This window comes from Opisthocomus hoazin, chromosome 1, assembly GCF_030867145.1.
Source record: "Opisthocomus hoazin isolate bOpiHoa1 chromosome 1, bOpiHoa1.hap1, whole genome shotgun sequence".
Classification (NCBI taxonomy): domain Eukaryota; kingdom Metazoa; phylum Chordata; class Aves; order Opisthocomiformes; family Opisthocomidae; genus Opisthocomus; species Opisthocomus hoazin.
This window is the reverse complement of record NC_134414.1, coordinates 6517065-6544174: the sequence shown is the minus strand read 5'-3', so window position 1 is coordinate 6544174 and position 27110 is coordinate 6517065. Positions and strand designations below refer to the sequence as shown.

The 27110-nt window shown below is 48.2% G+C and overlaps 1 protein-coding gene across 2 annotated transcripts in view; it reads left to right on the top strand.

Moving 5' to 3' along the window:
- Positions 1 to 430: 430 nt before the first annotated feature.
- GDPD4 (glycerophosphodiester phosphodiesterase domain containing 4) overlaps positions 431 to 27110 on the top strand; it is a 40630-nt gene continuing 13950 nt past the window's right edge. Inside the window, exons 1-6 of one of the 2 annotated variants that reach the window (XM_009931038.2) lie at positions 431 to 510; positions 16203 to 16411; positions 17037 to 17140; positions 18204 to 18297; positions 24844 to 24903; positions 26796 to 26894. In XM_009931038.2, the coding sequence (XP_009929340.2) occupies positions 16229 to 16411; positions 17037 to 17140; positions 18204 to 18297; positions 24844 to 24903; positions 26796 to 26894 (540 nt within the window). In that variant the 5' untranslated portion in view covers positions 431 to 510; positions 16203 to 16228. Of the gene's footprint in view, positions 511 to 16202; positions 16412 to 16475; positions 16537 to 17036; positions 17141 to 18203; positions 18298 to 24843; positions 24904 to 26795; positions 26895 to 27110 lie in introns of those variants that run through there. The other variant, XM_075423290.1, reaches the window with a different exon arrangement.

Here is a 27110-nt window from a genome sequence, read left to right as displayed (position 1 = left end):
TTTCTCAGAAATCTGGTGCAGCAGATTCCTACCCGGGGCTTACCGCTGCAGGAAACATTTCCCCGGAGGAAGTTTGGGAGTTTTAATTCTGAGGATCAGCGGTGACCCATCTTGCCCAAATCTCTTTTGGGATATTTCCTCGGATCCCATCCTTTGGACACTTCATTCTGCCAAGGCAGGGATTCAGTACCAGCCTCTCCTGTTCTGGGTGGGCGAGGGGTGACTCAAACCCAGGCTCACTTGCAAGTCCCTGGCACCTCCCAGAGCCATGTGGCGAGCACCTGCCCATGTCCCACGACGAGATTTTAATTTTTCCAGCCTTGGGGACTGAATTTATTAAGCCCCACGTGGCCCCTCCTACTGTGGGAGGGACGGCTCCAGCAGCCGCTCTAATACCGGGTGTCACACAGCCGTGCCACCATTCGGGTCCCGGAGTGTCACAAGCAAAGGACACAGCAACCCAAGTGCAGCAGAAAGCAAAAATAACCCTTCCATGTGCGTCCTGGCGAGGTAAGTTACATCCTCGCTCCTAACTCTTAAAGATGCTCCTGCCTGGTGAAATGCATCCCTGCCTGCTCTGTCCTGCCTGCCCTAAAAGTTAGCACCGGGGGAGGGTGGGGGGGTAAAGATTTTTTTGACTTACCCTTTTTTTACTTTGGACTTTTGAGTTGGGATGTGACAGAGGGTGATTGACCCAGCTCCCGCCCGGTTTGCAGCGAGAAACAAAGCTCAAAGAGCCAAAGAATAGGGAGAACCAGTAACAAAAGGGGAGCGAAGGGGGTGATTTGTGAGTGAGGGGGCTCCTGATGGTTTGTGGGAGTGAAGAAAGTGCTCAGTGGTCCAATTTCACTCTCGGGGTTTGTGCTGGATGGGTTGGCCGTGACCTGTTGAGGGGAGAAGTGGGAGCTGGGACGAGACATGAGCGGTGGGTGGCTGGTGGGGTGGCTGGAGCCGGGGTGGCGGTGGGAGGGAAACTGCGGCCGAGCATTTGCAATTCTTGGGATAAAGGGCCGTTTCCATAGCAAAAGGGAGAAAGGAGCCTCTCTCTTTCTTCCCCTGAGCTCGCCTAAGCGTGTGAACGGGGAGGTCGACTCGGGAACAAATAGCCCGTGAAAGGGTAACATCTGGGAACAGCTGTAAATAATCAGGACCCGGTTGGGAAGGCTGGAAGCAACCCTCTGGTCTGGCGTTTGCCCCACCGCTGCACATCGCCCGGGGACTTATGGTGGGCAACTCTTTGGAGAGCTGCTCGGTTCCCAGCTGAAAGCAGGATTTGGCCCTGGCCTTAGTCTGCTGTTGGTGTCCAGATACTTTCACATTATTTGTAGCCATAGCCACGATTAGCAGTGAAACGGGCGAATTTTCACTTTTAGGAAAGAGTGAATGTTAATTCAGGGTCGGGCACTGTGCTGATATGAAAACAGGGACCAGCACCAGGCCAAGCCTGGGTTGGATAATGCAGATTTCTGGGCTTGTTCAGCCTGAAGAAGAGAAGGCTGAGAGGGGACCTAATATATACTTACAAATATCTGAAGGGTGGGTGTCAGGAAGATGGGGCCAGACTCTTTTCAGTAGTGCCCAGTGACAGGACAAGGGGCAATGGGCACAAACTGAAGCACAGGAAGTTCCGCGTGAACATGAGGAAGAACTTCTTCACTCTGAGGGTGACGGAGCCCTGGAACAGGTTGCCCAGGGAGGTTGTGGAGTCTTCTTCTCTGGAGATATTCAAGACCCGCCTGGACAAGGTCCTCTACAGCCTACTGTAGGTGACCCTGCTTCAGCAGGAGGGTTGGACTAGATGACCCACAGAGGTCCCTTCCAACCCCTACCATTCTGTGATTCTGTGATTCTGTGATTTTGACTAGTTGGAGGTCTGGCCCGTGATGTATATCACCTCCTCTTCACCTCTATGCTTTCTTTGGGAATGCTGATCTCACAGGATAGTGTGTCTCAGGACTTATCCTCCGGTGATACCAGGTGGAAGAGCAAGAGGAAATGTAAATAATTTCCTACAGCTGCTCAAAGCTTTTAAGCTGCATTTAGCCAAAAAAAAAAAAAAAAAGGCATAATGGGACCATGGGACCAGCTGGACTTTAATTAAAAAAATGTTCTGAATGTGAAGGAAGCCAAAGCTGTCAGTTCCGCTCCAACTCTGCTGTTGAAATGTTTAAAAGGTGTGCAAGATTTCCTGGGCAGTTTGAAAACTTTGCAGAGAAATACAAAGCTGCGTTTCACAACCAGTTCTGTGACTTTCTGGTGCCGTGAGATTGGAACGAGGAGGTGACCAAATGGTGCCTTTTGAGCTTTGTGTGTTACTTCTGGTGGTGAAAAGGCAGTTCTTCAAACTTGGTGGTTGTAGCTTGTTGTGAGACTACCTGCAACTTACAAAGTGCCTCTGTGCAAGTTGTTGCTGTAGAGTTATGCTTAGTGTGATAAAGTACCTGCCAAAATAAATGAAAAAAGCAGTTTTAAAAAAAATTTTATGACCCTTTGACAATATGCACTTAATTTCCTTTTTGTGTGAGAGCCCAGAAGCCCTCACTCAGGCAAACATCTCTTCTTGTGAGAAATAACTTCTGAAGTTATCCCCCATCAGCTGAGACGTGTGTGCTCATGCCTCCTCGCAGTGTGGAGCAGATCCTGCCCAGCGGTGAAGTCCCAGCTTGGTGGCTTTGCATGGAGGATGGGCTGGAGGGAGCTCTGCAATGGTTGCTCTCCGCAGACTGCAACGCCATGCGTGCAGCAGTAGCCCGGCTTCGGTCCAAAATTAGCTCCAGGTCCTCGATTACTTTGAAGCAGGAGGTCTATACCTCATCTTGGAGTGACCATCTGTGGTTTGGCTTGTAGGACTGCCCCAGAGACCTCTGTGGTGTGTGATAACTGAAGGTTTTGGGCTATTTGTTAAAAGACCAGAATGGATAAGAATTTGGGAAGATCCTTCGGGCTCCAATTTTCACAGGAAGGAAGGAAGGAAGGAAGGAAGGAAGGAAGGAAGGAAGGAAGGAAGGAAGGAAGGAAGGAAGGAAGGAAGGAAGGAAGGAAGGAAGGAAGGAAGGAAAAGAAGCCATCGTGGGGGGAGCAGGTTGGAGACACAACCTGTGATGCTCCCTGGACCAGACCATGCCTCCGTGGCAGGAAGAGCCCTGAGGGCAGCATAGCCTTGGCTCCATGTTGCAGTCTCTGCTCCAGCTCCGGACACCTTGTGCTAGAGATCTGAGCAAGCTGCCTGCAGGTACTCATCAAATTGAGCATCTCATCCTCATCCTGTTCGTCATGCGCTGGACACTGCTCTCCCAGTGGTTTTCAAAGAGGAAACATGGTGGGCTGCTTTTTGGTGGCTGAGCAGCTGGCATTTGATAAGACCTCAGTAAATGGAGAGTGGCCTCAGCTCATGTTCCCTGTGACTCTCCCCACCAGCAGGACACTGGCATCTGCTGTGCTTCAACCCTTTTTTTGTCATCTCCAGCAAAAAGGATGGAAGAAGAGTGATTCTTTAGAATGCTGAATACAATGAACATGCCCATGTCCTGGTCTCATACTGGTCCTATTCTCCCGCCATTGTTTGCCTTGCAGATCTTTCTGGTGTCCCCAGGGAAGACGCAATGTTAAGCATGATGAGGGCTGCTCTCAGGGCAAGGGCAGACTCTCCATCCTCCTGGCCCACGTCCTTTCTGGTCATCAGGCAGTGGTAGTCTGTGTGAGTGCATGTGATGCTGTAGCAAGAGAGAGGAGAAGAGCCCTGTCTTGGGGCTTGTGCTCTGCAGGTCTAGTGCCAAGGGAAGGCTCTTGGGGCCATCACAGCACCCCAGCTGTTTTCTTTAGTCAGGACTTGCATGGGAAGGTGGCAAGGGCAAGAAGTTAACCGTGATGGTGGTGCACTATAAGAGCAGGAGGCAGGGGGTTAGGGCAGGGTTGGGTGGGGGAATGTGTGCATGTGTGAATGAGGTTGTGGCTGCTGCCCATGGGGACAGTTTTGATGCCAGCTCCACTGTTGAGTGCAAGAAGAAGGAAGAACATTTCTGCAAGCAGGGCATAGCACGGGAGCAGCACAAAGCATCACCGGATGCCTGCATGCTCGGGCTGGACTCTTGTTGCTCACGTAGAAATGCTTTGGAATCAGTCCCTTCCTTTCTCTCCCGCCTCATTTCCTCTGTTCTCCAACGCAACTGTGAGCAATTCCTTGTTTCTCCAGCCTCCATGTGCTCTAATTAGGCTGGAAGCCCCTGGGAGGTTTTCAATCCTTGAGACATTTGTACAGCACCAAGCCTCTGTGACAGTAACGGGTCCAGTCCTCTGCTCCCGTGGCCCCGGCTGCCGCCACATGATTCCGTCCGGTCCTTTCGGCAGCTGCTCTTAATCACTGAACTGGTTTTGGAAGGTCTCCAGAGCTGGAGAAATAAAAGACACTTTAGAAAAGGGGGAAGGGGGGAAACTGGCAAGAGCAATTGCTTTTTAAAAGACTACTTATTTCTTAAGATGAACTTGCTACTGATTAACCTTTGCTCTGTGATTGCTTTAATTGATTCATGCCTTAAAGCAGTCAGAAAGGTTCTGTGAGGTCATGATGGTTCTCTCCTAAGTGCTCTCTTTCCCTGAAAACCTTTTAAGAATTTTCGGTTGAGCAAAACCCAGTTCTTGCAAGAAAGGCAGGTGAATGACACCAACCCTTTTACCTACTCTGTCTCCCAGATTATCCAGCCTCCATCTTAGTGCTTTACTGCTGAGACCTCATCTTTCCCTCCCTGCTGCCTGTTGGCAGCCTGCTACCAAGCTGAGCCTGTCCCATATTCCTCTGCAGTGCATGGTGAATGCTGTTTTTGGGGATGATTTTTTGGCCCTTCTATAAGAATGAGGCACTACTGCCCTCAGTAAGCCTGTCGGTGTCTTCCATATGGTCCTACCCATGGGACCATCCATGGTCCTCGTGACTGCTTCATGTAACCCTGTCTGGAGAGTTTCTGTGGCTACCCCACAGGGATAGACCCACAGCCAAGGGGGAAACAGCCCACTGGCATTGGGGTGTCCTTGGGCCTCAATGCTGCTAGCTGGGTGACTACAGGTGGCCCCATCCACCTCTGTCCCCGTGGAGCTGGGGGTGAGATGCAAGTCGCAGAAACTACTGTTTGGAAAGAGGTGCTTGGTGGGCTGGAAGGAAGTGAAACACAATTTGCGGGCGAGAAGAGCTTTAACAAAGATCCAGAAAACATTGTCTTCTGGATGTGCCACCAGGGCTGGTGTCAGGAGAGCCCGCATGGGATGTCCGAGGCTCGCCTGCTGGCTCCTGGCACCGAGACGGTGCATGTTTGTTGCTGCTGGCTGTAACTGCAGAGCCCTTGTGCCTTGACCTGGGTACAGACCTCCAGGGCTGGCTCCCAGCATCGGAGGAGCTAAGCTGAGCAGGGAAATATTGAGCAGGGCAAGGTCCATCATGTGCTTGGCGGTGCCTGGCTCTCCCTTATCCCGGGAAATACTTTCCTCATCCTATTAGCTGACGTCTGCCTGGTCTAAGCTTTTCTATCGACATGTCTTCCAGGTAGCTATGGGCTTTGGTGCCCATACCAAGGCAGCTTGTGAAGCCTAGGAGGCAGAAGTTCCTTGGTGGTGAGCTGGAAGGTCACAGGGCTGAGCTGGGCTCACTGGGTTTGAGTGATGAATGCCGCTTTGTCTTGGGCTGGTTTCGTGCCCTGGCACTCTGGACATGTGTGGAACAGTTCATCTGGCCTGTTTAGACATCTGCCCTTGCACGAGCTGAGTTGTGCCCATTTCTCTTCACTCGGTCTACTGGGAGCTCAGGGTGACCACTCAGACACACAACAGATGGGTCCAACTGCTCTTCCAGGAAGACCAAGGGAGGAATGAATGCACCCACCCCAAGCTCTGCAACTAAATAAATTACTCCCTTCCTCCAGGCTGCTGGGATGTGAGTGCTGCTGGGTGCTGGTCCAGCAGGACTGGCTGTACTAAGTGTGCTGAGCCCAGAGGAGGTCCATCAAGGTTCTGCCCATGGTTTGTCTGCATGGGGTGATGCCCACATTATGAAACCCACTGATCCTCCTGCCTTGCTAAGCAGACTCCATGGATCACACCAGCAGATGGACAAAAATCAAATGAGCTGTACAGTCCTCATCTGCCGCTCTTGCTGGTGCAACCCTAAATTGGGAAACAGAGGCTCTGGGTGATGGTTTTGCTGCATCTGTATGTTGGGGTTAGGCCAGGGGTTCTGAGCATGGATCTTGTGTGTCAGACTATCCGTTTGCTCTGAAGTAGGTTCAGATTTTTCTGATGTGCCTTATGCAAAAATGTGGTAGTGTTTAATGAGCTAGAAAGGATTTTCAACTGGGAACAGCGGAATTGCATTCTTATGGTGCAAAAATGGGCCAGCCTTGATGCATTTAGATACTGTAGATAACTAGAGAAACCTCTGGCCGGCGGCACGGAAAGAATCTTTTCTTCCCTTTTGCTCTCTTCCTTGCAGGGGTGTTTTGCTCCAAGGTCTGAACTTTAACACCCGCAGCCTGGGGGAGGGCCAGCGCTGGGGGCTTCGTCGCGGTGGCCGTCCAGGGCCCCCGTCCTTTGTCCGGGCTGAATTGTGCTCCGCAGAGCTGCCGCGCGGAGGTATGCGATCTGCAAACCTCTTTTCTTCCCCGCTCTTGGCTGACGGACAAAGTCTTCCCTCGGAGACGATGCTCGCGGCGGTGTGCTGCCCTCGGTGGGGCTGTGGGGCCAGAGAGGGTCCCCCACGCTGCGTCCCAATCTCCTCATCTCCCCTTAGCAGCAGGGCACAAAGAGCCGCTTAGGCATTCACAGGAGCGGAGAGGGACCCAAGCCAGGGCACGCTGAACTGCAGAAAGTAGGATTTATCTTCAAAGAAATATTTCCTCCCCTTTCTGCACTCTTTTCTTTTTTTTCCAAGGGATTTATTCGCCCTCCTCCCCTCCCAGGCAGGCTTTGAGCCGTGGAAGCACTTTTTGCCTCCCCACGATGGCTTTTCAATGGTGGGAGAGGTTTTTCCTAGAAAAAAGGGAGAAGCTTTTCTTAGAAAGCCACAGGCCACCCAGGGGCAAAGCCCGGGGCTGTGCCCCATGCGCTGCACAGCGATGAGCTGGGCACGGCTGCACGCATCCCTGCTGCTGGGTTTGCACGGCCACAAGCATGGTGAGATAAAAGCTCTTCCTTTCTCCTGCTGACCACACTGCAGTGTGGGGAGCAGTGTTTCACCCCAAACTGGTCAGGCTGAGTTGCCATTTTCAGGCTTGACCTGGAGGTATGATCTCACCAGTGCTCCTGATACCCTCTTCGAGTGAGCAAAATGACACCTAGACATGGACATCTTGCTGCTGCCAGCTGGGACCAACACCTAACTGGGTGGTGGAAGGTCTCCTTGCGGTCACAGCTGGAAGGTTGCTGTTCCTGACCACTTTTGGGGCTAATTTTTTGCCTCTTCCCACCCGTACTGTCCACAGGAGGGACACCAGCTTCCCCAAACGGCTGGCCATCCTTATGCAGGGGGTCCCCAAGACTGAGCTAAGGGGGACTGTAAAAATTTTATGGGTTAAAAATCAGCCATATGAAGCAGCTCAGAGAGGGAAGCCACTGCTGATGGATCTGGCGTCAACAGGGCCAAAGCTACTTGTGCATTGTGCCCATTTCTCTGATGCTGGGAAAGTGCCCGTGGACCCTATTCTTGGATCAGAGCTTTCTTACACCAGGAGTCGTGTGAATACACCTCGGGGAAGCAATTCCTGAAAAACACATAATACAGCTGGCCATTTCATATAGATGAATACCTATTTTTTAGTGAGATTTCTGATCTGCCAGGGTTTTTCAGACCTTTCTGTGGTCAAACTGGACTCTATTCACATTTTAGTGCAGAGGAAAATATGGAAAACAGACACAAAAGTGCAAAAGTCTGCATTGTTTTTGTCAGCATTTGATGTCGGAGTTTGGGACCATTACCACCAATAAAGCTGACAGCAATTACCGCTGTCTGAGGCTCGGAGAGCACCTTGGGTTGGACAAGGGTTGTCTTTTCCTCCCCTTGGGACTGGAGCATCCCTTCCCTGGAGCAGCAATGGCTGGCAGGCCTCCACCTGGGACTACCATGATGGAGCGGCTGCAGCTTTAGTCCTTGGGACCACGGAGACCCAGGGCCGGTGTAGCCTGGTGGCTCCCAAGCATGCTGGGCTGGTGGCAGTGGGGGCCCTCCATTGCCGGAGTGCTGCAGTGGAAGTTTCTAGAGGGACTGTTGGGATTTTCTAGAAGGAAGAGGAGGAGGGGCAAAGAGGGCTGGGGTGGACAAGGCCTTCCAGAAGGGAAGCAGAGTGGACTAGGAGGACCTCTCTAAGGAGGTAGGTGAGGTGGATCTCTCTAGAAGAAAGGTCTCAGTCAACAATAATTTAAACCCAGACCCCACTGTGCAGCTGTGCTGGCAATAACCTCCGGTTCCCCCTCAAAGGCAAGCCACCCTAGCCAACATCGTCCCCGTCCGTGCCAGACCCACGCTTCCGCTCCTTGCAATGGTGGGATGCTGGTGGTGCAGAACCCTCTGCAGAATCGAAACCGCCTGGCCCTTTCGGGAAGTTTCCGAGTAATAATCATGGACGGGAATATGCTTGAGTTCAGCCAAAGACGTGGCATTTGTGAAAAGTCTTTCTCCACCCTTTCTTTCCCCCCCCCCCTCTATTTTTTTTAAGCTACTATTCATCAGCTTTATTCAAAACACTCATTTTGCTCCTAGCAGGCATGAGGGAAAATCTATTGTAGTGCGTGAGACCCTTTTGTAAACATGATGATTTCCCCTTGCCTGTTTCCACATGAAGCTGAAAGCATTTGTATGAAATTCGTTGTAAATGCTCTGAGGCTTAGCCAATAATTTCCTGGGCACACATTTGTTAGCTCAGCCCTTCAAAGTGCTTTGAAGATTAAGAAAACCAGCTGTAATTTCTAATAATGATGATTATGATTAAACAAGGTTTCTGCAAGTGGTTGTGGATAATGAGTCATCCCCGGGGACCGGACACTGGAGACAAACAAGCCCCAAGCATGACAGGCTGTTGAGAGAGGTGTCTTGAAGGAGTAGAAAGACACGGAACACTTTTGGAGGAGGAAAAAGAAGTGATCTGTGCAAAATGTGGTTCAGCTTTGGAACTTTAATTCCTATGATGGTCACTCTGTAATAAAGCCGGGGATTAAGGTGCCTTTTCTACCCTACATTCGCACGGCCATCAACTGGTTTTGTTTTAAGATGAATAGATCCTACCTTGGAGGGAGGCATGCTTCACCGTGCAGCGTTATCAAGCCCCTATCCTCATCCTCAGTGATGGGGATTCCTCAAGGGTTTGTTAAGCTGACCCCACAAAATCGATCGGTTGCCTCAGAGGATGTTGCCTTAAAGCATTTACATGTGACCACAGATGAGGGAGTGGTGGTTGAGCAGGCCACACCACCCATTTCCAGCACAGCTCCTGCTGGCTGTCTGGCCTTTAGACTGTAGCGCAGAGAGACCTCTGCGATGGGGATAAGTACCTGTGCAGCCCTAATAGACGCAGGATTTTGGCTGCATTTGTAGGTTAATTTGTTTGAAACGGTCTTGATTATTTGTGTCTGTTCGAAGTGTGGTGGCATATTACAAAACACAAGCCATTAACCTTGGTGTTAACCTCTGCATAGCTTTGAAAACCACAGCCATTGCATGTTGGAAGTGTGCTACAACAAATCAAATGGAGAGATATCGTCCCTGCAGTCGCAGGACCAGCTATTCCATGTTAACCCCTTCTACTTCCACATCCATTTGTTATTTCTTCTGTTAAGCCCTGGTGTTTCTTTCCACTAATGGCACCTCAAAGCCAAGAGCTAATCAATTCATGAAATGTACTTTACACGTGTTTGTCTCAAGCTGCACATACTCCCTGGGATCCCACACGGAAGTGAGCTATAATTAGGGCTTATAAAGAAACTGTTAAAAGTCTTAGTGATAAATTATAATTATCATCTGCCAGGGGAAGGAAAGGATATAGAGTATATACCTTATCATAGGGAGACTATGACTAGCTTCATGTTATTTGGTCCTTGTTCCTTTCCTGTGTTAAACCTCACTAATTCTCTGAAAAGAAACTGAAGGCAAATGATGGTGAAATAAAAGGGATCCTAGACTGTGATCCAGATCCTTGGGCAGACTCCGTAGGGCAGAAATGCGGGTTTAAGGGATGCTGTTTACTGAGATTTCTGACTGATGGTAAGGTCTCTGTGCAGCTCGTGGTGGTGGTGATCAACCAGCAACTTGCCAGGAGGTTGATTTTACTCCTTTGCATTTGTTGGTGTGATGCTGTGGAAGACTCCCAGGTGGAAGGGCAGGAAATGATGCCCCAGAGAGTGGTGGTATGGCTCCAGAAGTTTCCATACAAGGAAGCTGCAGGTGCCAAGGAGGCTCAGCTCAGGCTCAAGGCACCTTCCTTCCCTAGCATGGCATTCGCTTTCTCTCCGAACCCCTTGGAAATGGTGGTGTGGGCAAAGTGGGCATCAATCCTATGTGCTGCCTTCCCTTCCTATGCCATCAAGACGCTCAGGGTAGCTGGCCATGCTCAGGTGCTGAGAAACAACCACCTCCACATCCCTCACATGGCTCCTTGTACACACATTATTTTTTTTTTTTTCAAATTTTTTTCTTGCAGCTGACTGGGAAGTGTGTTTGTAACATCTGAAAAGAGCCCTGCACCTCCCTGCCCATGTGTTGTAAGATACTGCGTTGGAGAAAGCTGGGTAGATGCAGGAGAAAGGAAGAAGAGAAAGACTTAAAGGGCCCAAGGAAATAGCTATAAGGCAGTGCCAATTTTGGCTGTGGTACAAGTTTACCCCTCAAAAGTTGGATGCCCTAGATCTACAGCACCAAAAAAGACAAGAACACGCTCTCTTTGCTTGTGCGCTGGCCTCTCAAGCAAGCTCGGCTTGCAGTACGGTCTGCATTCAGCCCCTGCAGCTGAACATGTTTCCTGCTTTTTCTCCCCTGCTCCTCTCTCCATCATCCCCCCGGGGCTGTTTCTCATACTTTTCCTCACTCTCTGTCAAGCAGTGGGAAGCGAGCAGTTCTGTCCAATTGCCTGCGATTACGGGGACTCTATCTGCCAGCAAACAAAGTCTCTGTTTGCAAGGGAAAGACCTGAGGTCTCTTGGGTTTATGGAGCTGAAAAACATATGTTACTGCTTTCACGGCTCACTTGTTGAGGAGTCCTAAACTTTGCTTTCCTGCTGATGCACATTTTCCTGCTTGCTCTTTGCTCCTGTAGCTTTCCCAGTGAATGGAGCCAGGTTTGCTGTCCCCTCTCCTCCATTCATTTAACTTTGCCTGGTGGAGACGGGCAGCGGTTGCAGATGACCTCTAAATTTTAGAAGCACTCTGCTTCAAATCTGGATGCAAGCGCTGTGAGGCCTCTGGCTATGCCTGGCAATGACTGAACTGCTCCAAATCCTAACGCAGAGTTCCTGTCTTTTGGCCGCTGCGTCTAACCTATGCTGTGGTGGTGTTTGCCCATTAGTTGGTTGCTGGGTCCAGGTGCTGGGATATTTGTTAGGGTTTTCTGAATTCAAATGTTTCAGCATTTGATGTGGTCTGAGGCATGGCAGACCTTGGGAGAGGTGGTGCTACGGCTTCTGGATGCCCTGTCACAGCTGCAAGAGCAGGCTGGTGATTTGTGAGCAGGGATGAAGCTGTGGGCTGGAGAGTCTTGGAGGACCTGAGGGCTGGCTAAGGTGTAAGGAGGGACCTTGAATTAAATGAAACATATTTATCTGAGCACATGGAGGTGCGCCTGAGGGCAGGAATGTGGGGAAAGGTGCGGGGGTAAAAGGGAAGGATTGTATTTGTCTTTGTCTTCTTCATCCTCACATCGGACTTGTCACCACTAAGAGGGTGGACTTCTGGAGTTGCCACTGGAGTGTTTGCTGACAGCAGCAAAGGCACAGTGTAAATGCATCGCAGTGACTTGCATCTTGCAGAGCTGCAGAGGCAGATGAGCTCTTCTCAGGAGTGACTACCTTAAGAGTGAAGTACCCAAATATTTAGTGCATTGTCTCTGGTTTTTGTTACTCCCGTCAACTCTTTCCTTTGCATCTACACACAAGCATTACCTTTTGGCTGGTGTCTCAACCATCTCCTGTTCTTTGTTCCTCAGCAGAGATCCAGCAGTCCCCTGCAGCTGTGGGGCAGAGTGGCTCAGTCTCCCCTTTGCTAGGTGAGCCCTGTATGCCCAGAGGCAGCAGGAGCAGCCTTGGGTCAAGTCAAGATCTGGGGCTTGACAGGGTGGTTTCTACTTTGGATGAGAGCTTGCTGAGCCCAGTAGATGTGGTGTAATGGGTTTATTGGCTTCCCTGGTCTCTAGCTTCTGTTGGTCTCTGATTGTATTTCTGGATGAGTCTGGTGGGTGACTGCAAGGTCTTTTGTGCACAGCCATTTCTCTTGTGAGCAGAGGGCTTCAGCCACAGTAGCTCTCATTCCCTAGGCAGTTCGTGTCGGAGAGGAAGAGCAGATGCTGGCAAAGGATGGGAGAGATTGGTAGGGTCCTTCTTACAAACAGCTCCAAAGTATCATTTTCCTGGATGCAGAATTTGTGAACTGAGATGCCTAAACTTAAGCCTTTTAAGTGTCATTTCCCAAGGTTTGGCAAGGGCTGGGTGCCACCATGCCCTAAGGACTTTGTTTGGGTCAGCTCTTGCACAGGGTGTCCCCCGTTGAGCATCAAGGGCTCTGAGCCTGTGATGGATAATTCGCCCTGGACCGACATCTGAAAGAGAAGGAGAGGGCTTGCACCATGTGCATAGTAGCTTCTTTCTGCTGTTTGTGCCGTTTCTGCTGTGCTGTCCCCTGTACGTTCAGACACTGCACTGCATCAAAGAGCTTCTGTCCCCCAACCGTACCTTCTCCTCCTGGTGGCAACAGCCTTCAAACACCCAAGCTCCTGAAATGTTCCCGAAGTAACAGCACTTTGTAACTTCAGCCTAGCAACACTGAGCTAGCTAAACGTAATTGGCCTGTATCTCCTTAGCAGGCCAGATTGTCTGGTGTAGTCCAATATATCTCCATTTACTTGAGTGGAGATATGTTATCAAGTGTCTATGTTCAACAAGATGAAAGTTCAGTCTAGGTTTATTGCATTCGTGGGATGCTTTGGTGCTTTGAGGGCTGCAGAGGAGCAGCTGGGCAAGGTATCTCTGTCGGGGCCTGGGAGAGTAGGGACAAGGTCTTTGGGCAGAGAAGGAGAAGGGGCAGGGCAGGTGAAGAGGGGTGGATGGATGCTGTGGCAGCAGAAGCCGGAGCCCAAAGCAGGGGACAGGTCATGCTTTTTGAATCTTTTGGTAGTGAAAGGTCTTATTGCCATAGTGGTACTGCTAAACATCTTGGACAATAGGGTCAATGGGGATTCGGGGAGTGCCAGACATGAACGTTTTTTGCTCTTCTTTGGCAAGCCTGATGGTTTTGGGAGGGCCAGGGGCTGGTGGAGGTGGTTGTGGAAAAGAGGCTGTGTTCCTCTCTCCCTCCTTTGCCAGCCTCCTCTGCGATGAAGCGACCCTTCCTCAACAACCCCTGGGCTTGGAGAGGTGACTTGCGTGGGAAGACTAAAGCAGGAGTTCATTAAATTCTTAATTATAGAGATGTCTGTAAGTGCTCTGCTGCGTAAAGCTGAAAACACCTTTCCCTTGCCACTGGGGGTGAGCCCAGCGTGAATTATTTAAGCATTCAGAAGACCGAGGCCAGATGATGTGTTTGATACATGAGAGAAAGTGGATGCTGCAAGTGTCGAGTAGCCTGTGCTACGGGTGAACAAGTCTGTCCTGGAAGGGCTGTGTTTTTTTCACCATATCCTGTTATGGCTACCATGTCCTGAAAAACATGGGAAATGCAAGGAAAATCCCAAATAGCAGGTAGAGAGCAGGTTTTTTTCCTCTGAGGGGGAGAAAACATGGGCTACAAGGAAAGACTAGAAAAACAGGGATAGCTGAGTCTAGAGAAGGCTGAAGGGGAGAAATGCAAATGTAAATATGTGAAATACGTAAAAAAGGAAAAGTTTAAGCTGTTCTCGATATCAACCATGAACAGGGCATGAAGTAACGTGCTTAAACTGTACTACAGGAGACTAGACACTGGGGAAAAAAACCCCAATTTTTAATAGTAAAGCTAGGCAGGATTGAATTAGCCTGTCTTGGGAGCTGGTAGGATCTCCATCACTAGCAATTTTTATGAGGCATAGACTAACCCCTAGATTGAACACCTGACATGCTGCTGTAGCCAGCCAGATGGAGTGGACATTGTTTGGAGCTCTCTGTAGTCTCTGTCCTCCTGTCAAATCCTGTTTGCTCGTAGGTCGATATTGATGTGTGAGCCTCGTGCCCACACCAGGAACTGATGTTGCAAATCTCATGGCCCTCTTGCCAGCAAAACTGCTGGGTTTGGCCCAGTGTCCTGAATTCCTATTGCTGAAGGAGAAGGGCTGGGGAGGAACGGATGCTGTGGTTGAGTGGTAGGGAAACTCATGGTTTAGGGATCCTCGTAGGAGGCAACAAATGCTGCAACCCCATGACACGTTGCCCCTTCTGGTAAGAGCTCTGAAGGTTTAAATATGTTCAGAAGAGGTGGCTGGGGTAACTTGGTAATTGCTGGGTTTATGCCAGGCATACAGGCTGAAGAAGACAGCAGGATCAGCCGTCTCCTGCAGCAGTCTCTGGTGGCATAACGCCCGCACCCCTTGTCTGTGCTCTGGGTAATTCAAGAGCAGGATCACCATCTTGCCACATGAGATTGACATCAATTTTTTACTACAGGGTGACCTGCTGGTGCCCAGATCCAATACTGCTGAACTTCTAGGGGTGGCTTGACCCCACCGTATCCAGGAGTGTGTGATTCTCCGTGGCTGTCCTAGATGGGCAGACACTTCTGTCTTGGGAAAGCTTTCAGGGCATGGCACGTTTGGGCACTGCTCAATTTGTAGTGTCCAAACCGAAACCCTTTTTGTTTCGTTTGCATCCCGTCTCCTTGCCCTAAAGCTGCCAATAGGCTGGGACATTTGGAAAGGATACCAGGGATGCGTCATTTCAGTTTTAACTTGTGTCTTATGTCTCTGTTTTATTTGTGCTTTCTGCAAACTGAGGAGTTTTTTGGAAGTGTGAATTTACAAGGATTTATCCACTGAGTTCTGCAAAGACACACTGGGCTCTGAGTTATTTGCAAACAATTTATGTGTGCGTTTCGTCCGTGTGTGTAGTGCAGCAAATTGTCCATTCTTGTTCTGAAAGGACTGTTATTACACCAGATAAATGGGGGAAATTGGACTCCTAAGCTGGGACTTTACAGCAGACGTGCCTGGATTTGAACTTGGTTGGTATGGACTCCAGGATACAATGGCACTTTTTAATACAACAGAAAAACATCTCTGCCTATCTCTATACTCTAAAGCAGTGCTGGATAGTGGTACATCTTTGTATGCCAATGCAAGACTTTTTTTTCCTAAATCTTTCCTTGCAGTCTTGATAGTGAACTGCTGGGTGAACCCCTCTTTGCTGGCACAAACTCCTGGGCTATTTGCTTCGCTGTTAACTACAAGGGTTGCAATTTACCAAGTTCTTTGTTCTAAATCTTGATTATGAACAGATCTCCCATGTGTGCATCTTTACAGCTACTTTTTCTAACCTTGAAAAATTTTGCCAAGTAAAGCTATTTCAGTCAGGAAATAGTTTTTTTCTTAAGGGAACAGTCTCTGTAGTGCTGCAGTTTTGCCAGGACAAGAGGCTTGTTAAATTGGTAGCGGGTTCCAGGCAGATCACTGTGATGTTGAATTAATTCCCATGGCTAAGCCTAAGCTGATATTCATCAGATATAATTTGAGAATCTGTACAAAGCACTCAGGTTCATGATTTCATTTTCCAGAGCTGCTGGTGTAATCAAAAGGAGGCAGAATTTCCCTCAGAGGTTATTCAGGGATCTAAGTGACAACCAGGAGCACCACTGACTGCTAAGGGGACTTGCAATGACTGCTCTTTTCTGTTAGACATCTCACTTAGGTGTATAGAATTAGGTGGGGTGTCCTCAGCACACTTGCCTGCTGGTCTCAGCATCATCTTGAGAAAGCTTCCTCGCTTTTTTCCTGGTATGAAAAGCTCACCCAAAAGGAAAGGAGGGTTAGAGTCTCCCTGCAAAACTTGTGGTCTTGTTTCAGGAGGAAGATGAGATAAAGCCACTCGGATGGAGGCCAGTTCCACCAGCCTCAAGAGGCTCAAGTTTGGGAAGCTGAAGGTGGTACGTCGGCGCTTGCTGCAGAGGTATGAGCATCAGCCCTTCATCTCCTGCCTGGCTGGTTTCTACAGCTGCCGGTGGAAGCGGTACCAGCGCATAAGGACCGAGCCTGGGAAGTGCTGCTGCAAGACGGTAAATGAGCTCAAAATCAGCACAGACATTGATTTCTGTGTAGGGACAGATCAGTCCAAGCTGACAAGTGGTTGATGTCGTGGGCCAAAGGCATCCCTGCCCAACATCGTCTGGAGCCCACTGAGGTCCGTTGGGTTGTTGGATTTTGCTGTAGATACTTAATGTATTTCTGTGTTTCCGTGGCAAGCTCAGTTTGTCTGTGCCATCACACAGCTAACAAATGTGTGGTGGCAGGAAAGAACCTTTCCCCAAACCCTCCAGGCCAGTGAAACATCTCAAAGACACAGAATCAAATTAAAGACGGAAAATTTGGGATGTGTGTGCTGTAAGAACTGCAAAGAGGGATGCTGCATAGTGCAATTCCCTCATGTATGAGGTGATTAAAATCCTGTTCATCTGCGAAGTTGTGAGGTCTGTTTTGCCTGAAAATAAATGCTGCAGGGTGTGCTTTTGAGGACATTCCCCTGGTCATAGCAGACAGGGAGGGAAGTCCTCTCCCAATCTACTTCAGGAGGTCCAACACCAAGCCACGTGGTTTAGGGACAGTCTAAAAGTGTCTCCGTTTGCTCTGATTGCTGTGGGAGAGACAAGGCTCTGACCACTTGTCCTTCTTCTACCTCTCCAGCGGGAATGTGTGTTTTTCCCATTGCTTGTTGGAGCTTTCTGCTTTTCTCTGGTCTTTCTGTACATGTGGGGCGAAGCGAAAAATGACTACAATAACTTTGACTGGTAAGTACCATCTTTTTCTCCTCTCCCGCTCCTTGGGCAGGTCCCCAGGGTGGCTGGGAAGAGATGAGTACCTTACCGAGCTGCTGTGCTGCAGCAGGGCACTTCGGCCAAGAGCCAAAGATTTGGATGCTTCAACTCTTGGTTAGAGCATCCAAACTGAATGTCTGGTGACTTCAGAGGTGCTGAGGCTCTGCCCTTTGCTTAGCTACAATTTTTAAGTGCAAGTGTGAATTTGGGAGGAAGGGGAGAATCATCATCACAAAAATTGTAAGTGAAGGGGAAGAAAAAGCTTTTGCCTTTCCTTCTCTGGGTCTTTTTTCCTCCCATGTTTGCTCTGAAGAAATGTAGTGGCTGGCATCAGAGGCACTGAACCAGCTATCTCAGAGCAAAGAGAATTGCATGTTCCCAGGCTAGAAAGTAAAAAAGAACTGGCAGGGATTTATGCAGATCCTTTCCTTCTGCAGTACATAGGCAACAGTTGTACAAATCTGGCCCCTAAAATTAAATTAAAGCAGCTCAAATATTGTGGGGAGGAAAGATGTAATAATGTTGTTCATCCTTATTGAGCCTTTGGGTAAAAAATAAAGCTTCTCTCTCTATCTCCTTGGGCAATCCCTCTGCAGCTCCTTCAGCTTGCTGGTGTTTTCTCCTTCAAAACCTGACTCAAATCCCCATTTTGCTGCAGTGTCCTACACAACTGCAGGCAGACAAGGTAGGCTGTTGGCCTGACCCATGTCAGCCTACTGTGTCCTCAGGCTGCCCCATCTGCACGAAGGTGCTATGTCTTACAGTCAGACTGGGAGCTCTCTGGAGTAAGGCCATCAATGTGGTCCTGTGTTTTACCACCCCAGCACACTGGGGTATTAGTCTGGCGATTAACGCAGTCATGGATTTGGGGAAGGAGACTCCTAACCATATTTGCATGTTACAGGGTAGGTTGGTCCTCCCTCCCTCTTTGTTTTATTGCTTTGAAAATTTAAAAATTTCGAGGAACAGGACAGTTGGTCCCCTCCAGTCCATGTGCTGAACACAAACACTATTGTAATATCTAATTGCTTTTTAGGTATAACTATGGGAACCTGGGCTTCTGGTTTCTCTGGTCTCTTGTTCTTCTGATTGTGGCTGCGATCTTGTTCATGTACATCACGCTGTTATTGGTAAGTAATGCTCCTTGTAAGCTGACCATGATTTATAGTCCTAAAAAGTAAACCCAGGAATAGCTTTAATGCGTCAGACCAAAGCTCAGCCTAGCCCTGCGGATGATCCCTAGGCAGTGGTTACCTGGGGAAGATTGGGAACACGAGTGTTTCGAGTACTTTCTCCCCATGTCCATCTGAGGATGACCAGTTTCAGCTTGGGGGTCTCTAAGCCGGATGTAATTTCTGTGATTTCCCTCAATAATTTCCATTTGATGAATATGTCCAGTGTCTCCTTGAACCCAAGTGAAGATGTGCCAGCAGCGACTGAATCTTTAGGGGAAGCTAAAGATTGTTATTCTGACAGCAGGGAAGTATGGGACTCCGAGTCATGCAGCTGTGATCATACGTTATGAGTTATTCCTCTAATCCTGAACAAAAACGCTCATTAGAAGTGGAACATTATCAATGAAGTTGCCTTGACTCACTCTGCTTTGCTGGAGGATTTCTCTCCAGGTAGAGACAACAGACGTGGTCACAAAAGGCTGCAGAAGTTTATGCCCAAAGAGGCAATGTTCCTGAAATCTTCGCTTTTCCAAATCTTGTGAAATTTTCTCTAGAATTCTGATCTGCTGTCTGCCTTGGTTACTGGAAACATATCAAAAGTAAGCGTTTCCTAAAATTTCTACCTACTCATCCTTTTTCCCCATCCTTTCCCTCATAGGGTACTCCTCAAATAAAGACAGATCTGTATCTCTGTTTCCACCCTCTGCATCCAGACCTCTAGGCTAAGAAATCACAAACTTCAGGGACTGGAGTCCGCATTCAGTCTCCTGCCTGCTCCAACTTTCATTTTGAAATGCCAGGTGCTGAGGGAGAGGTTATGGCTTTGACTCACGTCTGTGACCAAGACAACCATCTTTTATCATCAATTTCTGCTGTTTTTACCCATTCCTTTATGGTGTGTCATCATATAGGCAGTCTGTAAATTGCTCATGGCAGGGAATCTCTTTTTGCTTTGTTCGTTCAGTGCCTAACACAATAGGTTTCTGGGGTCCTTTGTCCCTGCTGAAGTACAAATAAATAGTGATTTTATTCTAGTGCTAGCAATAAAACACCAAAATGATAAACAAGACAGCTGCTTCGCCATGCCCACAGCAATCAATAGCACCATAAAACCTGTGGACTAACAGAGCTCTGAGTAACACAAATAATAATATTTAATTACAAGGAATTTGTGACACCCTGGTGGCTCTAGGGCTCAACGTCTATTACTCAGCAAAGCCTATCTGGCTTTCCCAGTGGCCATCGAGCTTTGTGGGTGGTTTGGCGGTTACAATGCTGTTTTGGGCATCTCAGAGCTTTGCCAGAGATGCCCATGTGACATGGATACCTCTGAGATCGTACCTCAGCAGGCTGTGGATCTGGACCCAGCCTCAGGATCAGACTCGCCTATCATAGCACAGGAGAGAAACGGGCTTTACAGTATTTCCTGGGCTTGGGGAGCCCGAAGACCCCCGGGGCTGGTGTGTCAGCTCAGTCACGCTCTGTCTGGATCCAGACATCAGCAAATGTGCAAGCCGTGGCCTTCCTTAGAGGCACTTCATGTCTTTGGCAGCATGGATGCGATGGCTGCAAGCTATCAGGGTAGATGATGGGCAAAGTAAAGCCAGAAAAGTAAGTGGAAAATACAAGGTAAAATTGGTGTCCTGCATGGTTCAGTTCAGTCTTGATTCCATTCTTCATTGCATAGACACATCCTCCTCCTCCTCCTCCTCTCAGCAGCTCAGTTCTGTCTAATGAGGCTAACAGCATTTGCCTTCCTCAGGAGGGTGAACATGGATAAACCTGAAAGAATACGAGGAGTTTGGATGCTGTCAGATAACACTTCAGAGGTTCCTCTGCTCCGGGGACAGCCCCTCCAGTGCGGGTCCATTTGCTCCTTGCTCTTATGAAGCAGTTAAGCGACCCACACAAAGCCTCTGGGTATTTCTAAGGGCACTTGCCCTGCTTGATTGCATCACAATGTCATCATATCTCATTTGGCAAGATTGCTGCATGCGTCTAGGTTGAGCAGTAGGTGCTGGGAGGCATGAGGCCCTATGCCGTCAGAGCTGTTATCCAAACAGCGTTAGATCTTGAAGGAAAGGAGAGTGAGGAAAGTAATCAACATCACCATTCATGCTCTCACTGTCTCAAAGCATGCAGTAGTTTTTCATGGAGGTGAGGGAAGCCGTTTGTGACAAAAGCTAGTCAGAGCCCTTCTACCTTGGCCCATATCAGTCTGGCAAAAACATTGATCTCCACAGTTTCAGCACTCTCAAGCAACCACAACCAGTTGACACATCTCTGAGGTCTTCTTCCTCCCTTCCAAGTGATGTTCAGAGGGTGTCACACAGCAGAACTACTTGCTGCATTGATTAGCTTGCAGGTCTGGTGATGTGTGACGTCTCTATTGTCAGTGTCACCCCAGACTGATAGACTGGAAATGTTAAGGGTTAAGCCATGGTCCGTTCTGCATCGGGTCTTTGGCACACATTAGAAACCTTTCTGAAGCCTGGTGGGCTGTGACCATATTGGCTCTGTGTGGAAGTCTGTTTTAGCCTTTTTTTTGTAAGAGGCTGTTTTTGCCACTGGCCTGCCACTTCTTAACAGTTTTTTAATGAATCAGCCAATTTCAGTCACCTGGGATAGGCATCTTAGAGAAAATTGATTGTGTGATAAGCTGGAGGTAAAGAACAGAGAGATCTTAATTTGCCTGTTGTGGGCATGGATAGGATGGCCTAGCCTTTTTCCTTGCTTTTGCCACCCAAATTGCTGATAACACTGTCTTGTCCTGTACTCAAACTGTCCCATGCATGAGATGATTGCCTGAATGAGACACGTGTCTCCTGCAGGTTGCTGAGATCATAGAATCACAGAATCATTAAGGTTGGAAAAGACCTCTAAGATCATCAAGTCCAACCGTCAACCCATCACCACCATGCCTGCTAAATGGGAACATCATTGCTTGTTGGTGTGTAGAGGAGCTGGCAAGGTGAACACACATGTAGGCATAGTAATCTGGTGGAAGTCCACCACCCATGCAGCATCACGCAACAGGAACACTCCTGCATGCAGGGTCTTTTGATGACAACTGTGGCTCGACAATGCTCATCCCAGGGCTCCTGCCAGAGAAGGACTCTGCCAGGAATCGCCCCTCCATCACTGCATGTAGACCTTCCCTGTTGTGGTGTCTGGCCTTTCACTGTAGCCTTTGAAGAACCACCCAGCAAAACTCTAGCAGCCTCACAGGCTGGTAAGTGCAACTCAGCCCTTCCACCTCTAAATAAATTTATCAGTGTGGGTGCTATATGATAGCTGGGTCCCTCTAGTACATTTCAGATAACTGATGGCCATATTGGTTGTCCCCATGATGAATTACATCCCATGTTCTGGCTGAACTGCGTTGGATGGAGACTACCCCTGTAGCGTTGCAGGAAGGACTGGACACCTTCACCCAGGCAATGTTTCTATGTGGCGTTTTGCAGCAGCAACCCATCACATCAGAAAGCTGAGCACTCTGATGGCCTTGTTGGAGCAGAAAGCTTTTATAGCAACCAGTGGCTGGTCTGGTTTTGTTCGTAAGCACCATCCCCTCTTACTTAATGATGGCACCCAGCTGGAGCCTGCAAGCCTGCTTCCATGACCTCATTGTGAACCACTGAAGCAAACACTCGTCTGCCCGCTGGCCGCCAGCAGCTGAACAAAATGCTTCACAACAAAGCACTTGCTGCCTGTGCAAAGACGCTCTCCATCCGCATGCATCATTGTAATTTTTTCAGACAATCAGTTTCAATTAATTCAATTGTTATCACTCCCTAAGACAATTTTCTCGTACCCATTAGAGCTAAAAGGTTAAGCTGAAGGGTCTAATTGCAGAACCATTCATGCTCAATGGAGAAGAAAAAAACCTTTCTTGTTCAGTCTTTCAAACACCAATAGAGAACGTTTTCCTCTCTGCAGTTCAACCATGTTTGTTCGAAGGGTTTTGAGGAGGTGGCACATGACTGTGTAAAATAAAGAGGTTCAGATGTGTTGTGGCCTCTGCATTTGTCGGCTAAGAATAAACTCGAAATAGTACATTGTCACTGCAGTCCAAAAAGCGATCTCAAATCTTTTTCCCTGAGAGACTAGGGTACCAGAGAAGTTCTGAGTTGCTGCATTTTGGCCAGAAAGTGAATGCAGGGACCTGAACACTGCTGTTGCGAACATCTAAGTGAGTAGATGTTTCAGATGAGTTGAGTGTCTAAGTGCCTGCCTCTGTGTCCTGGTGGTGGTAGGTTCAGATCCTGCCTAAGCCTCACCAGCAGTATTGAAATAAGCACAAGGTCATTCCCATACCGAAATAGAGGGGGATTAAGCATCTACTGTCCAGCCTTTTGTATCATAACTTCGTGGTCAGTGCACCCATTCAGAAAGAGGGAGAAAGAGCTGCAGTCCCTCTTGCAGTGAGATCATCTCTATTGCCACCAGGAGTCATCCCTTAATTACCACTTTGCAGGTGGATGGTGGAGGAGAGGCACTTCCACACCTCACACTAGAGAAGAGAAGAATGCAAGTGTTGGAGGCTGTAAGATTCATGGAGATGATGGAGCTGCCAAGAGGGACCCTGGCTCTAGTGTCAGCAGTTCTAGTCAGACGCATACTGGTTACCCAAGCCCACGTGTCTGTGTACTTGTATTAGACAATCCCAGGATATGTGTGGAAGCAGTTTGCAGGAGACAAACCTACTGTCCCTTTGCCTGAGGAAGTCCTGCTCTAGGTGCAAGCCTGTGGGTCGTTGTTAAAGGCAGCTGCTCTCTGTAGAAGAGTGTTGGACAGGTTCTAAGGCAGCTTTTGAGGAGCAGGATGAAGCTAGGTGATTGTGGCTTGAGATGTTAAGCTTCAGGGGTGCACGTCACATCAGCTCACTGGTCCGACATGGTCTGTTCTCCTACAGTGACCAGCAGTGCAACTGCAACAGTTCCTTCTTCACCCTCTGAGGATGAAACCTGGTGATTATTCTTCTTGTAAGCTGATAATGAGATGTTGTTTCCATCCATAAAAATGAGCTCACCCACCAGTGGCATTCCCAGATGTGATGCATCATTCATATGAAAGTTGTACTGCAGTAGCTGGGAAGAGTCTGGTTGAGTATGGCCTGTGAAATAAGTGTTTGGCTGTACCTTAGGCAAGGACCAGGTCTTTGTATAACATTGCTTGCAGAAAAGGAGCAAAGTGGTTTTTTACCTTTTTCTGAAATAGCTTATTTAAATGGGGCTGGCTTAAGATCTTCAGCAGTAATCCAATTCTCTCTGAACTGCTCCCGTGGTTACTCATCATGTACTGGGTGTAGGATTCAATTAAGGAGGCTAACATGTCAAGAAGCACTTAAAACCTGATCTGTATTCTCTGCTGAGCTTATATCTTGCTTCAAATCAGCATGATCCTGGAAAGAGAATGTGTTAGTAGCTGGATGGGAAACAGCTTACATTCCTTTGTAGTTGTGTTTTGGGAGAGAAGAGCCTGTTCCCCGAGATCTGTATGTCCTCGTTTGATACAATCCCACTGTGCTACAGTCTGGAGAAACCTGCATCGTAAATGATCCTTCTCAGTGCAGCACTGATATCTACTAACAGATGCTTTTCTCTAAACCCTGGTATCTGGTGATAGTTGTCCCAGAATTGTCCCGTACAGTGGTTGGGAAGCTTGCCCCAGGCACTCAGATTCCTGAGCATAGACCTGCGTGTTTTCACAGCAGCAAGATGCTTCTTCTGGTGAGATTCATCATGAAGTTCATCGGTTGCTTGTGCCTGGGACAACCTGAAGAAACGCTCCATCAGAGCTGTGGACTGGCTTTGCTCATCCTTTGCTTCTTGGTGTTCAAAGCTTCTTGGGTTCTGCCCTGACCTAGGTGGGGTTTGTGCCGTGCCTCACAGGAAACCCTCCCCAAGGGCTCCAGCTTGCCATCAGAGGGAAGGAACATGCTAGCCACCAAAACTAAGAGTCTTTTAATCTCCAAGGCAGTTTCCCCTGTTCTGAGATGTGCCTGAGTCTTGCGATTCCTGTGATTTCTGTGGAAGCATTGGCTCCTTTGCTGTCTGCTCTGTGTTTTTGTGCTGCTTTGGAGGGATTTTTTAGTCCCTGATCTCTCTGCCATGGTTGATGTGCCTCTAATCACAACAAATGCACAGAAAATAGGCAAGGTTAGTGCTGTACTGGTTCATAACATATCAGTTGATCCTGGCCATCATTTCTCTTTCAGAATTTGTACTCACAATTACGCAGTGTGTGCCCCAAAGTGCCCAATTATTTGTTACCCATGAAAGGGCTTTGAGCCTGCAGGGCAGCCTTGGTATGTGCTTGGCCATTTCAGAAGCGTTTTTACTGTAGCAATAAACACTTCTCTCCATACACCTGTCCTGCTAACAGCCTTGACATGGTGCAGGAAGACTTCCCAATGCAAAAATAATTCCAAAAGTACCTCACTGAACACACTTCACCATTTTCTACCAGGATGCAAACAATCTCTTCTTGATTTCCCAGGTCCTAGCGATGTGTTTGCTTGCAGAAGGTCAGCAGCTGTACCTACACTGGAGCCACAAGGTGGGGAGAGTCAGGGCTTTCTGGTAACTCTAATCCATGCTTTGAACCAATTGAATCTGTGGTGTTTCTCTGTGTGAAAAACATCTTAGGTTATGTGAGAGAAGGAAAAGAGAGAAGAGGTTAATCTTAGGAGACTTTAGATACCCATAAGAATGATAACTCCACCTGAGCTGATCACCTAAACTCCCTTTCAGTCAGTGGAGGGAAATGAATCCTCTGCGGAGGCTATTCATCCAGTTGGTCATAGACATCTAAATTAAGATGAGATGAATCACACTTCAAGTACTTTTTTCTCCCACTGACTCCAAAAGGAGCTTGTGCTGACTCACTCAGGTGAAGACGTCTATATTGGACACATCTACACGTGGTAACATGAATACAAAAGCAAAGTTTTCATGAGCAGCACAGTGTAATTTTCTGTATCGGGCTCCAACAGCAGTGAAAAAAGTAGCTGCTGTCCCTGCAGAAGAGAAATCTGTCTTTTCAAAGACATCTCGGTGCCTTTTGGTCTTTGGGTCATTTGGGAAATGCCACCTGGAGTTTTGAAGGGCCAGAAACAAATCCTCAGAGAACTGTTGCTGGAAAATGATGTGTTAGAATCACTGTCCTTAAGAAATTCATGAGGTTATGCAAAGCATTTCAAAAATAAGCCTCTAGTCATGCAGTTTAGGGGAGAATATAATGTGATTGCAAATCTTGCAGTGGAAGGGAATAGCCGAATGTGTAGATACTTTATCCTGTGTTTTATCATTTAAGTAATAGAAACACAGTCAACTTTGCTGTTCACAGAATCACACAGAATGTTTGGGGTTGGAAGGGACCTCTGGGGATCACCTAGTCCAACCCCCTGCCAAAGCAGGGTCACCCAGAGCAGGCTGCGCAGGACCGCGTCCAGGCGGGGTTTGAATATCTCCAGAGAAGGAGAATCCACAACCTCTCTGGGCAGCCTGTTCCAGTGCTCCGTCACCCTCAGAGCGAAGATGTTCTTCCGCATGTTTAACTGGAACTTCCCCTGCTTCAGTTTGTGCCCATTGCCCCTTGTCCTGTTGTTGCCCGTTGCCCATTGCCCCTTGTCCTATTGCTTTGAGGTTGAAGATTGCCTTTCAGAAGAACCAGAAAGATGTAGAAAAATTAGTGAAAAAAAAATGAGATTGCATCCTTGGGTGGAAGAGATTAGGGACAGATTATTACGGTGTTGGTCTGCAGGATCCCCCTGAAGAATGGTTAGGGCCTTAATCCAATTTCTGATTGCACTTAGTTCTTAGCAGATAGATGATGTACCAAGAAAAACCTGCCAACAGCTGTTCTGGTACAAAACAGTGCAAGAAGCCAAAGAATACACTAAGCTACCTTCTCACTTTTTCAGTTAGAAGTTAGCTCTCATCTCTTAATTATGGGAGTGTTTGCTGTTGCTGAAGCCTGTTGCAAAGCAGCTCATAGCATAAGGAAGCTGTGTTGCTGTCTCTTTTGGGTGGAATTAATCACTTATGAATGTAGCCATCTACAGGTTAGGAATTTAATGTAAGCTGATCATCTAGACTCCATCTTCATCAACAGAGAGAGAGAGGCATCTCCCATGATGAAGCAAGTGGGAATGGATCCCCTTTGGAAATTCCTCTCCTTCTCCAGCCATTACAGAGGGAGCCTTGAGGACTGACTTATTTGGGCACCCAACTCTTAAGATCTGTCTTGTCACACAGAAAAGCCAACTGATAGCAGGGTTGGTTTGGTTTTAGTCCCATGGCATCTCTCTGTCTCTGAACTGGCATAGTCAAGCTCATGCTTCCCAAACTTATCAAGTCCATGCTGCTTAAATAAGCCTGTGAGTCAAAGGGATGGCACACCCTGTGCAGAAGTGCTGAAGCTGATTTTTGTCTTCTTTATCTCCCCAGATTGGGACTTTTCTTGTCCTCGGCTTCTCTATCGCAGCCCTCTTCGTATTATCGGTACTCTGGGGAGATCAATGGAAAACTGTCCGCCTGTCGTTCCAGGTAAGAGGGCCCGGGAGGTGTGTTTGAAAGAGGAATTTGTTAATAGAACTGTTTTGTGGTAGTTGGCAGAAAATACTCCATGAGTTTGAGTACCAAGGTGTCTGATGTAACATGTCTCAATCTGGGAAGTCACATCCTTTTTTTTTTTTAAATTTGGGAAAAATGTTGCAGGTGTACTGTTAATTTCGAGGGGCCCAGGGCAGGTAAATCAGATCC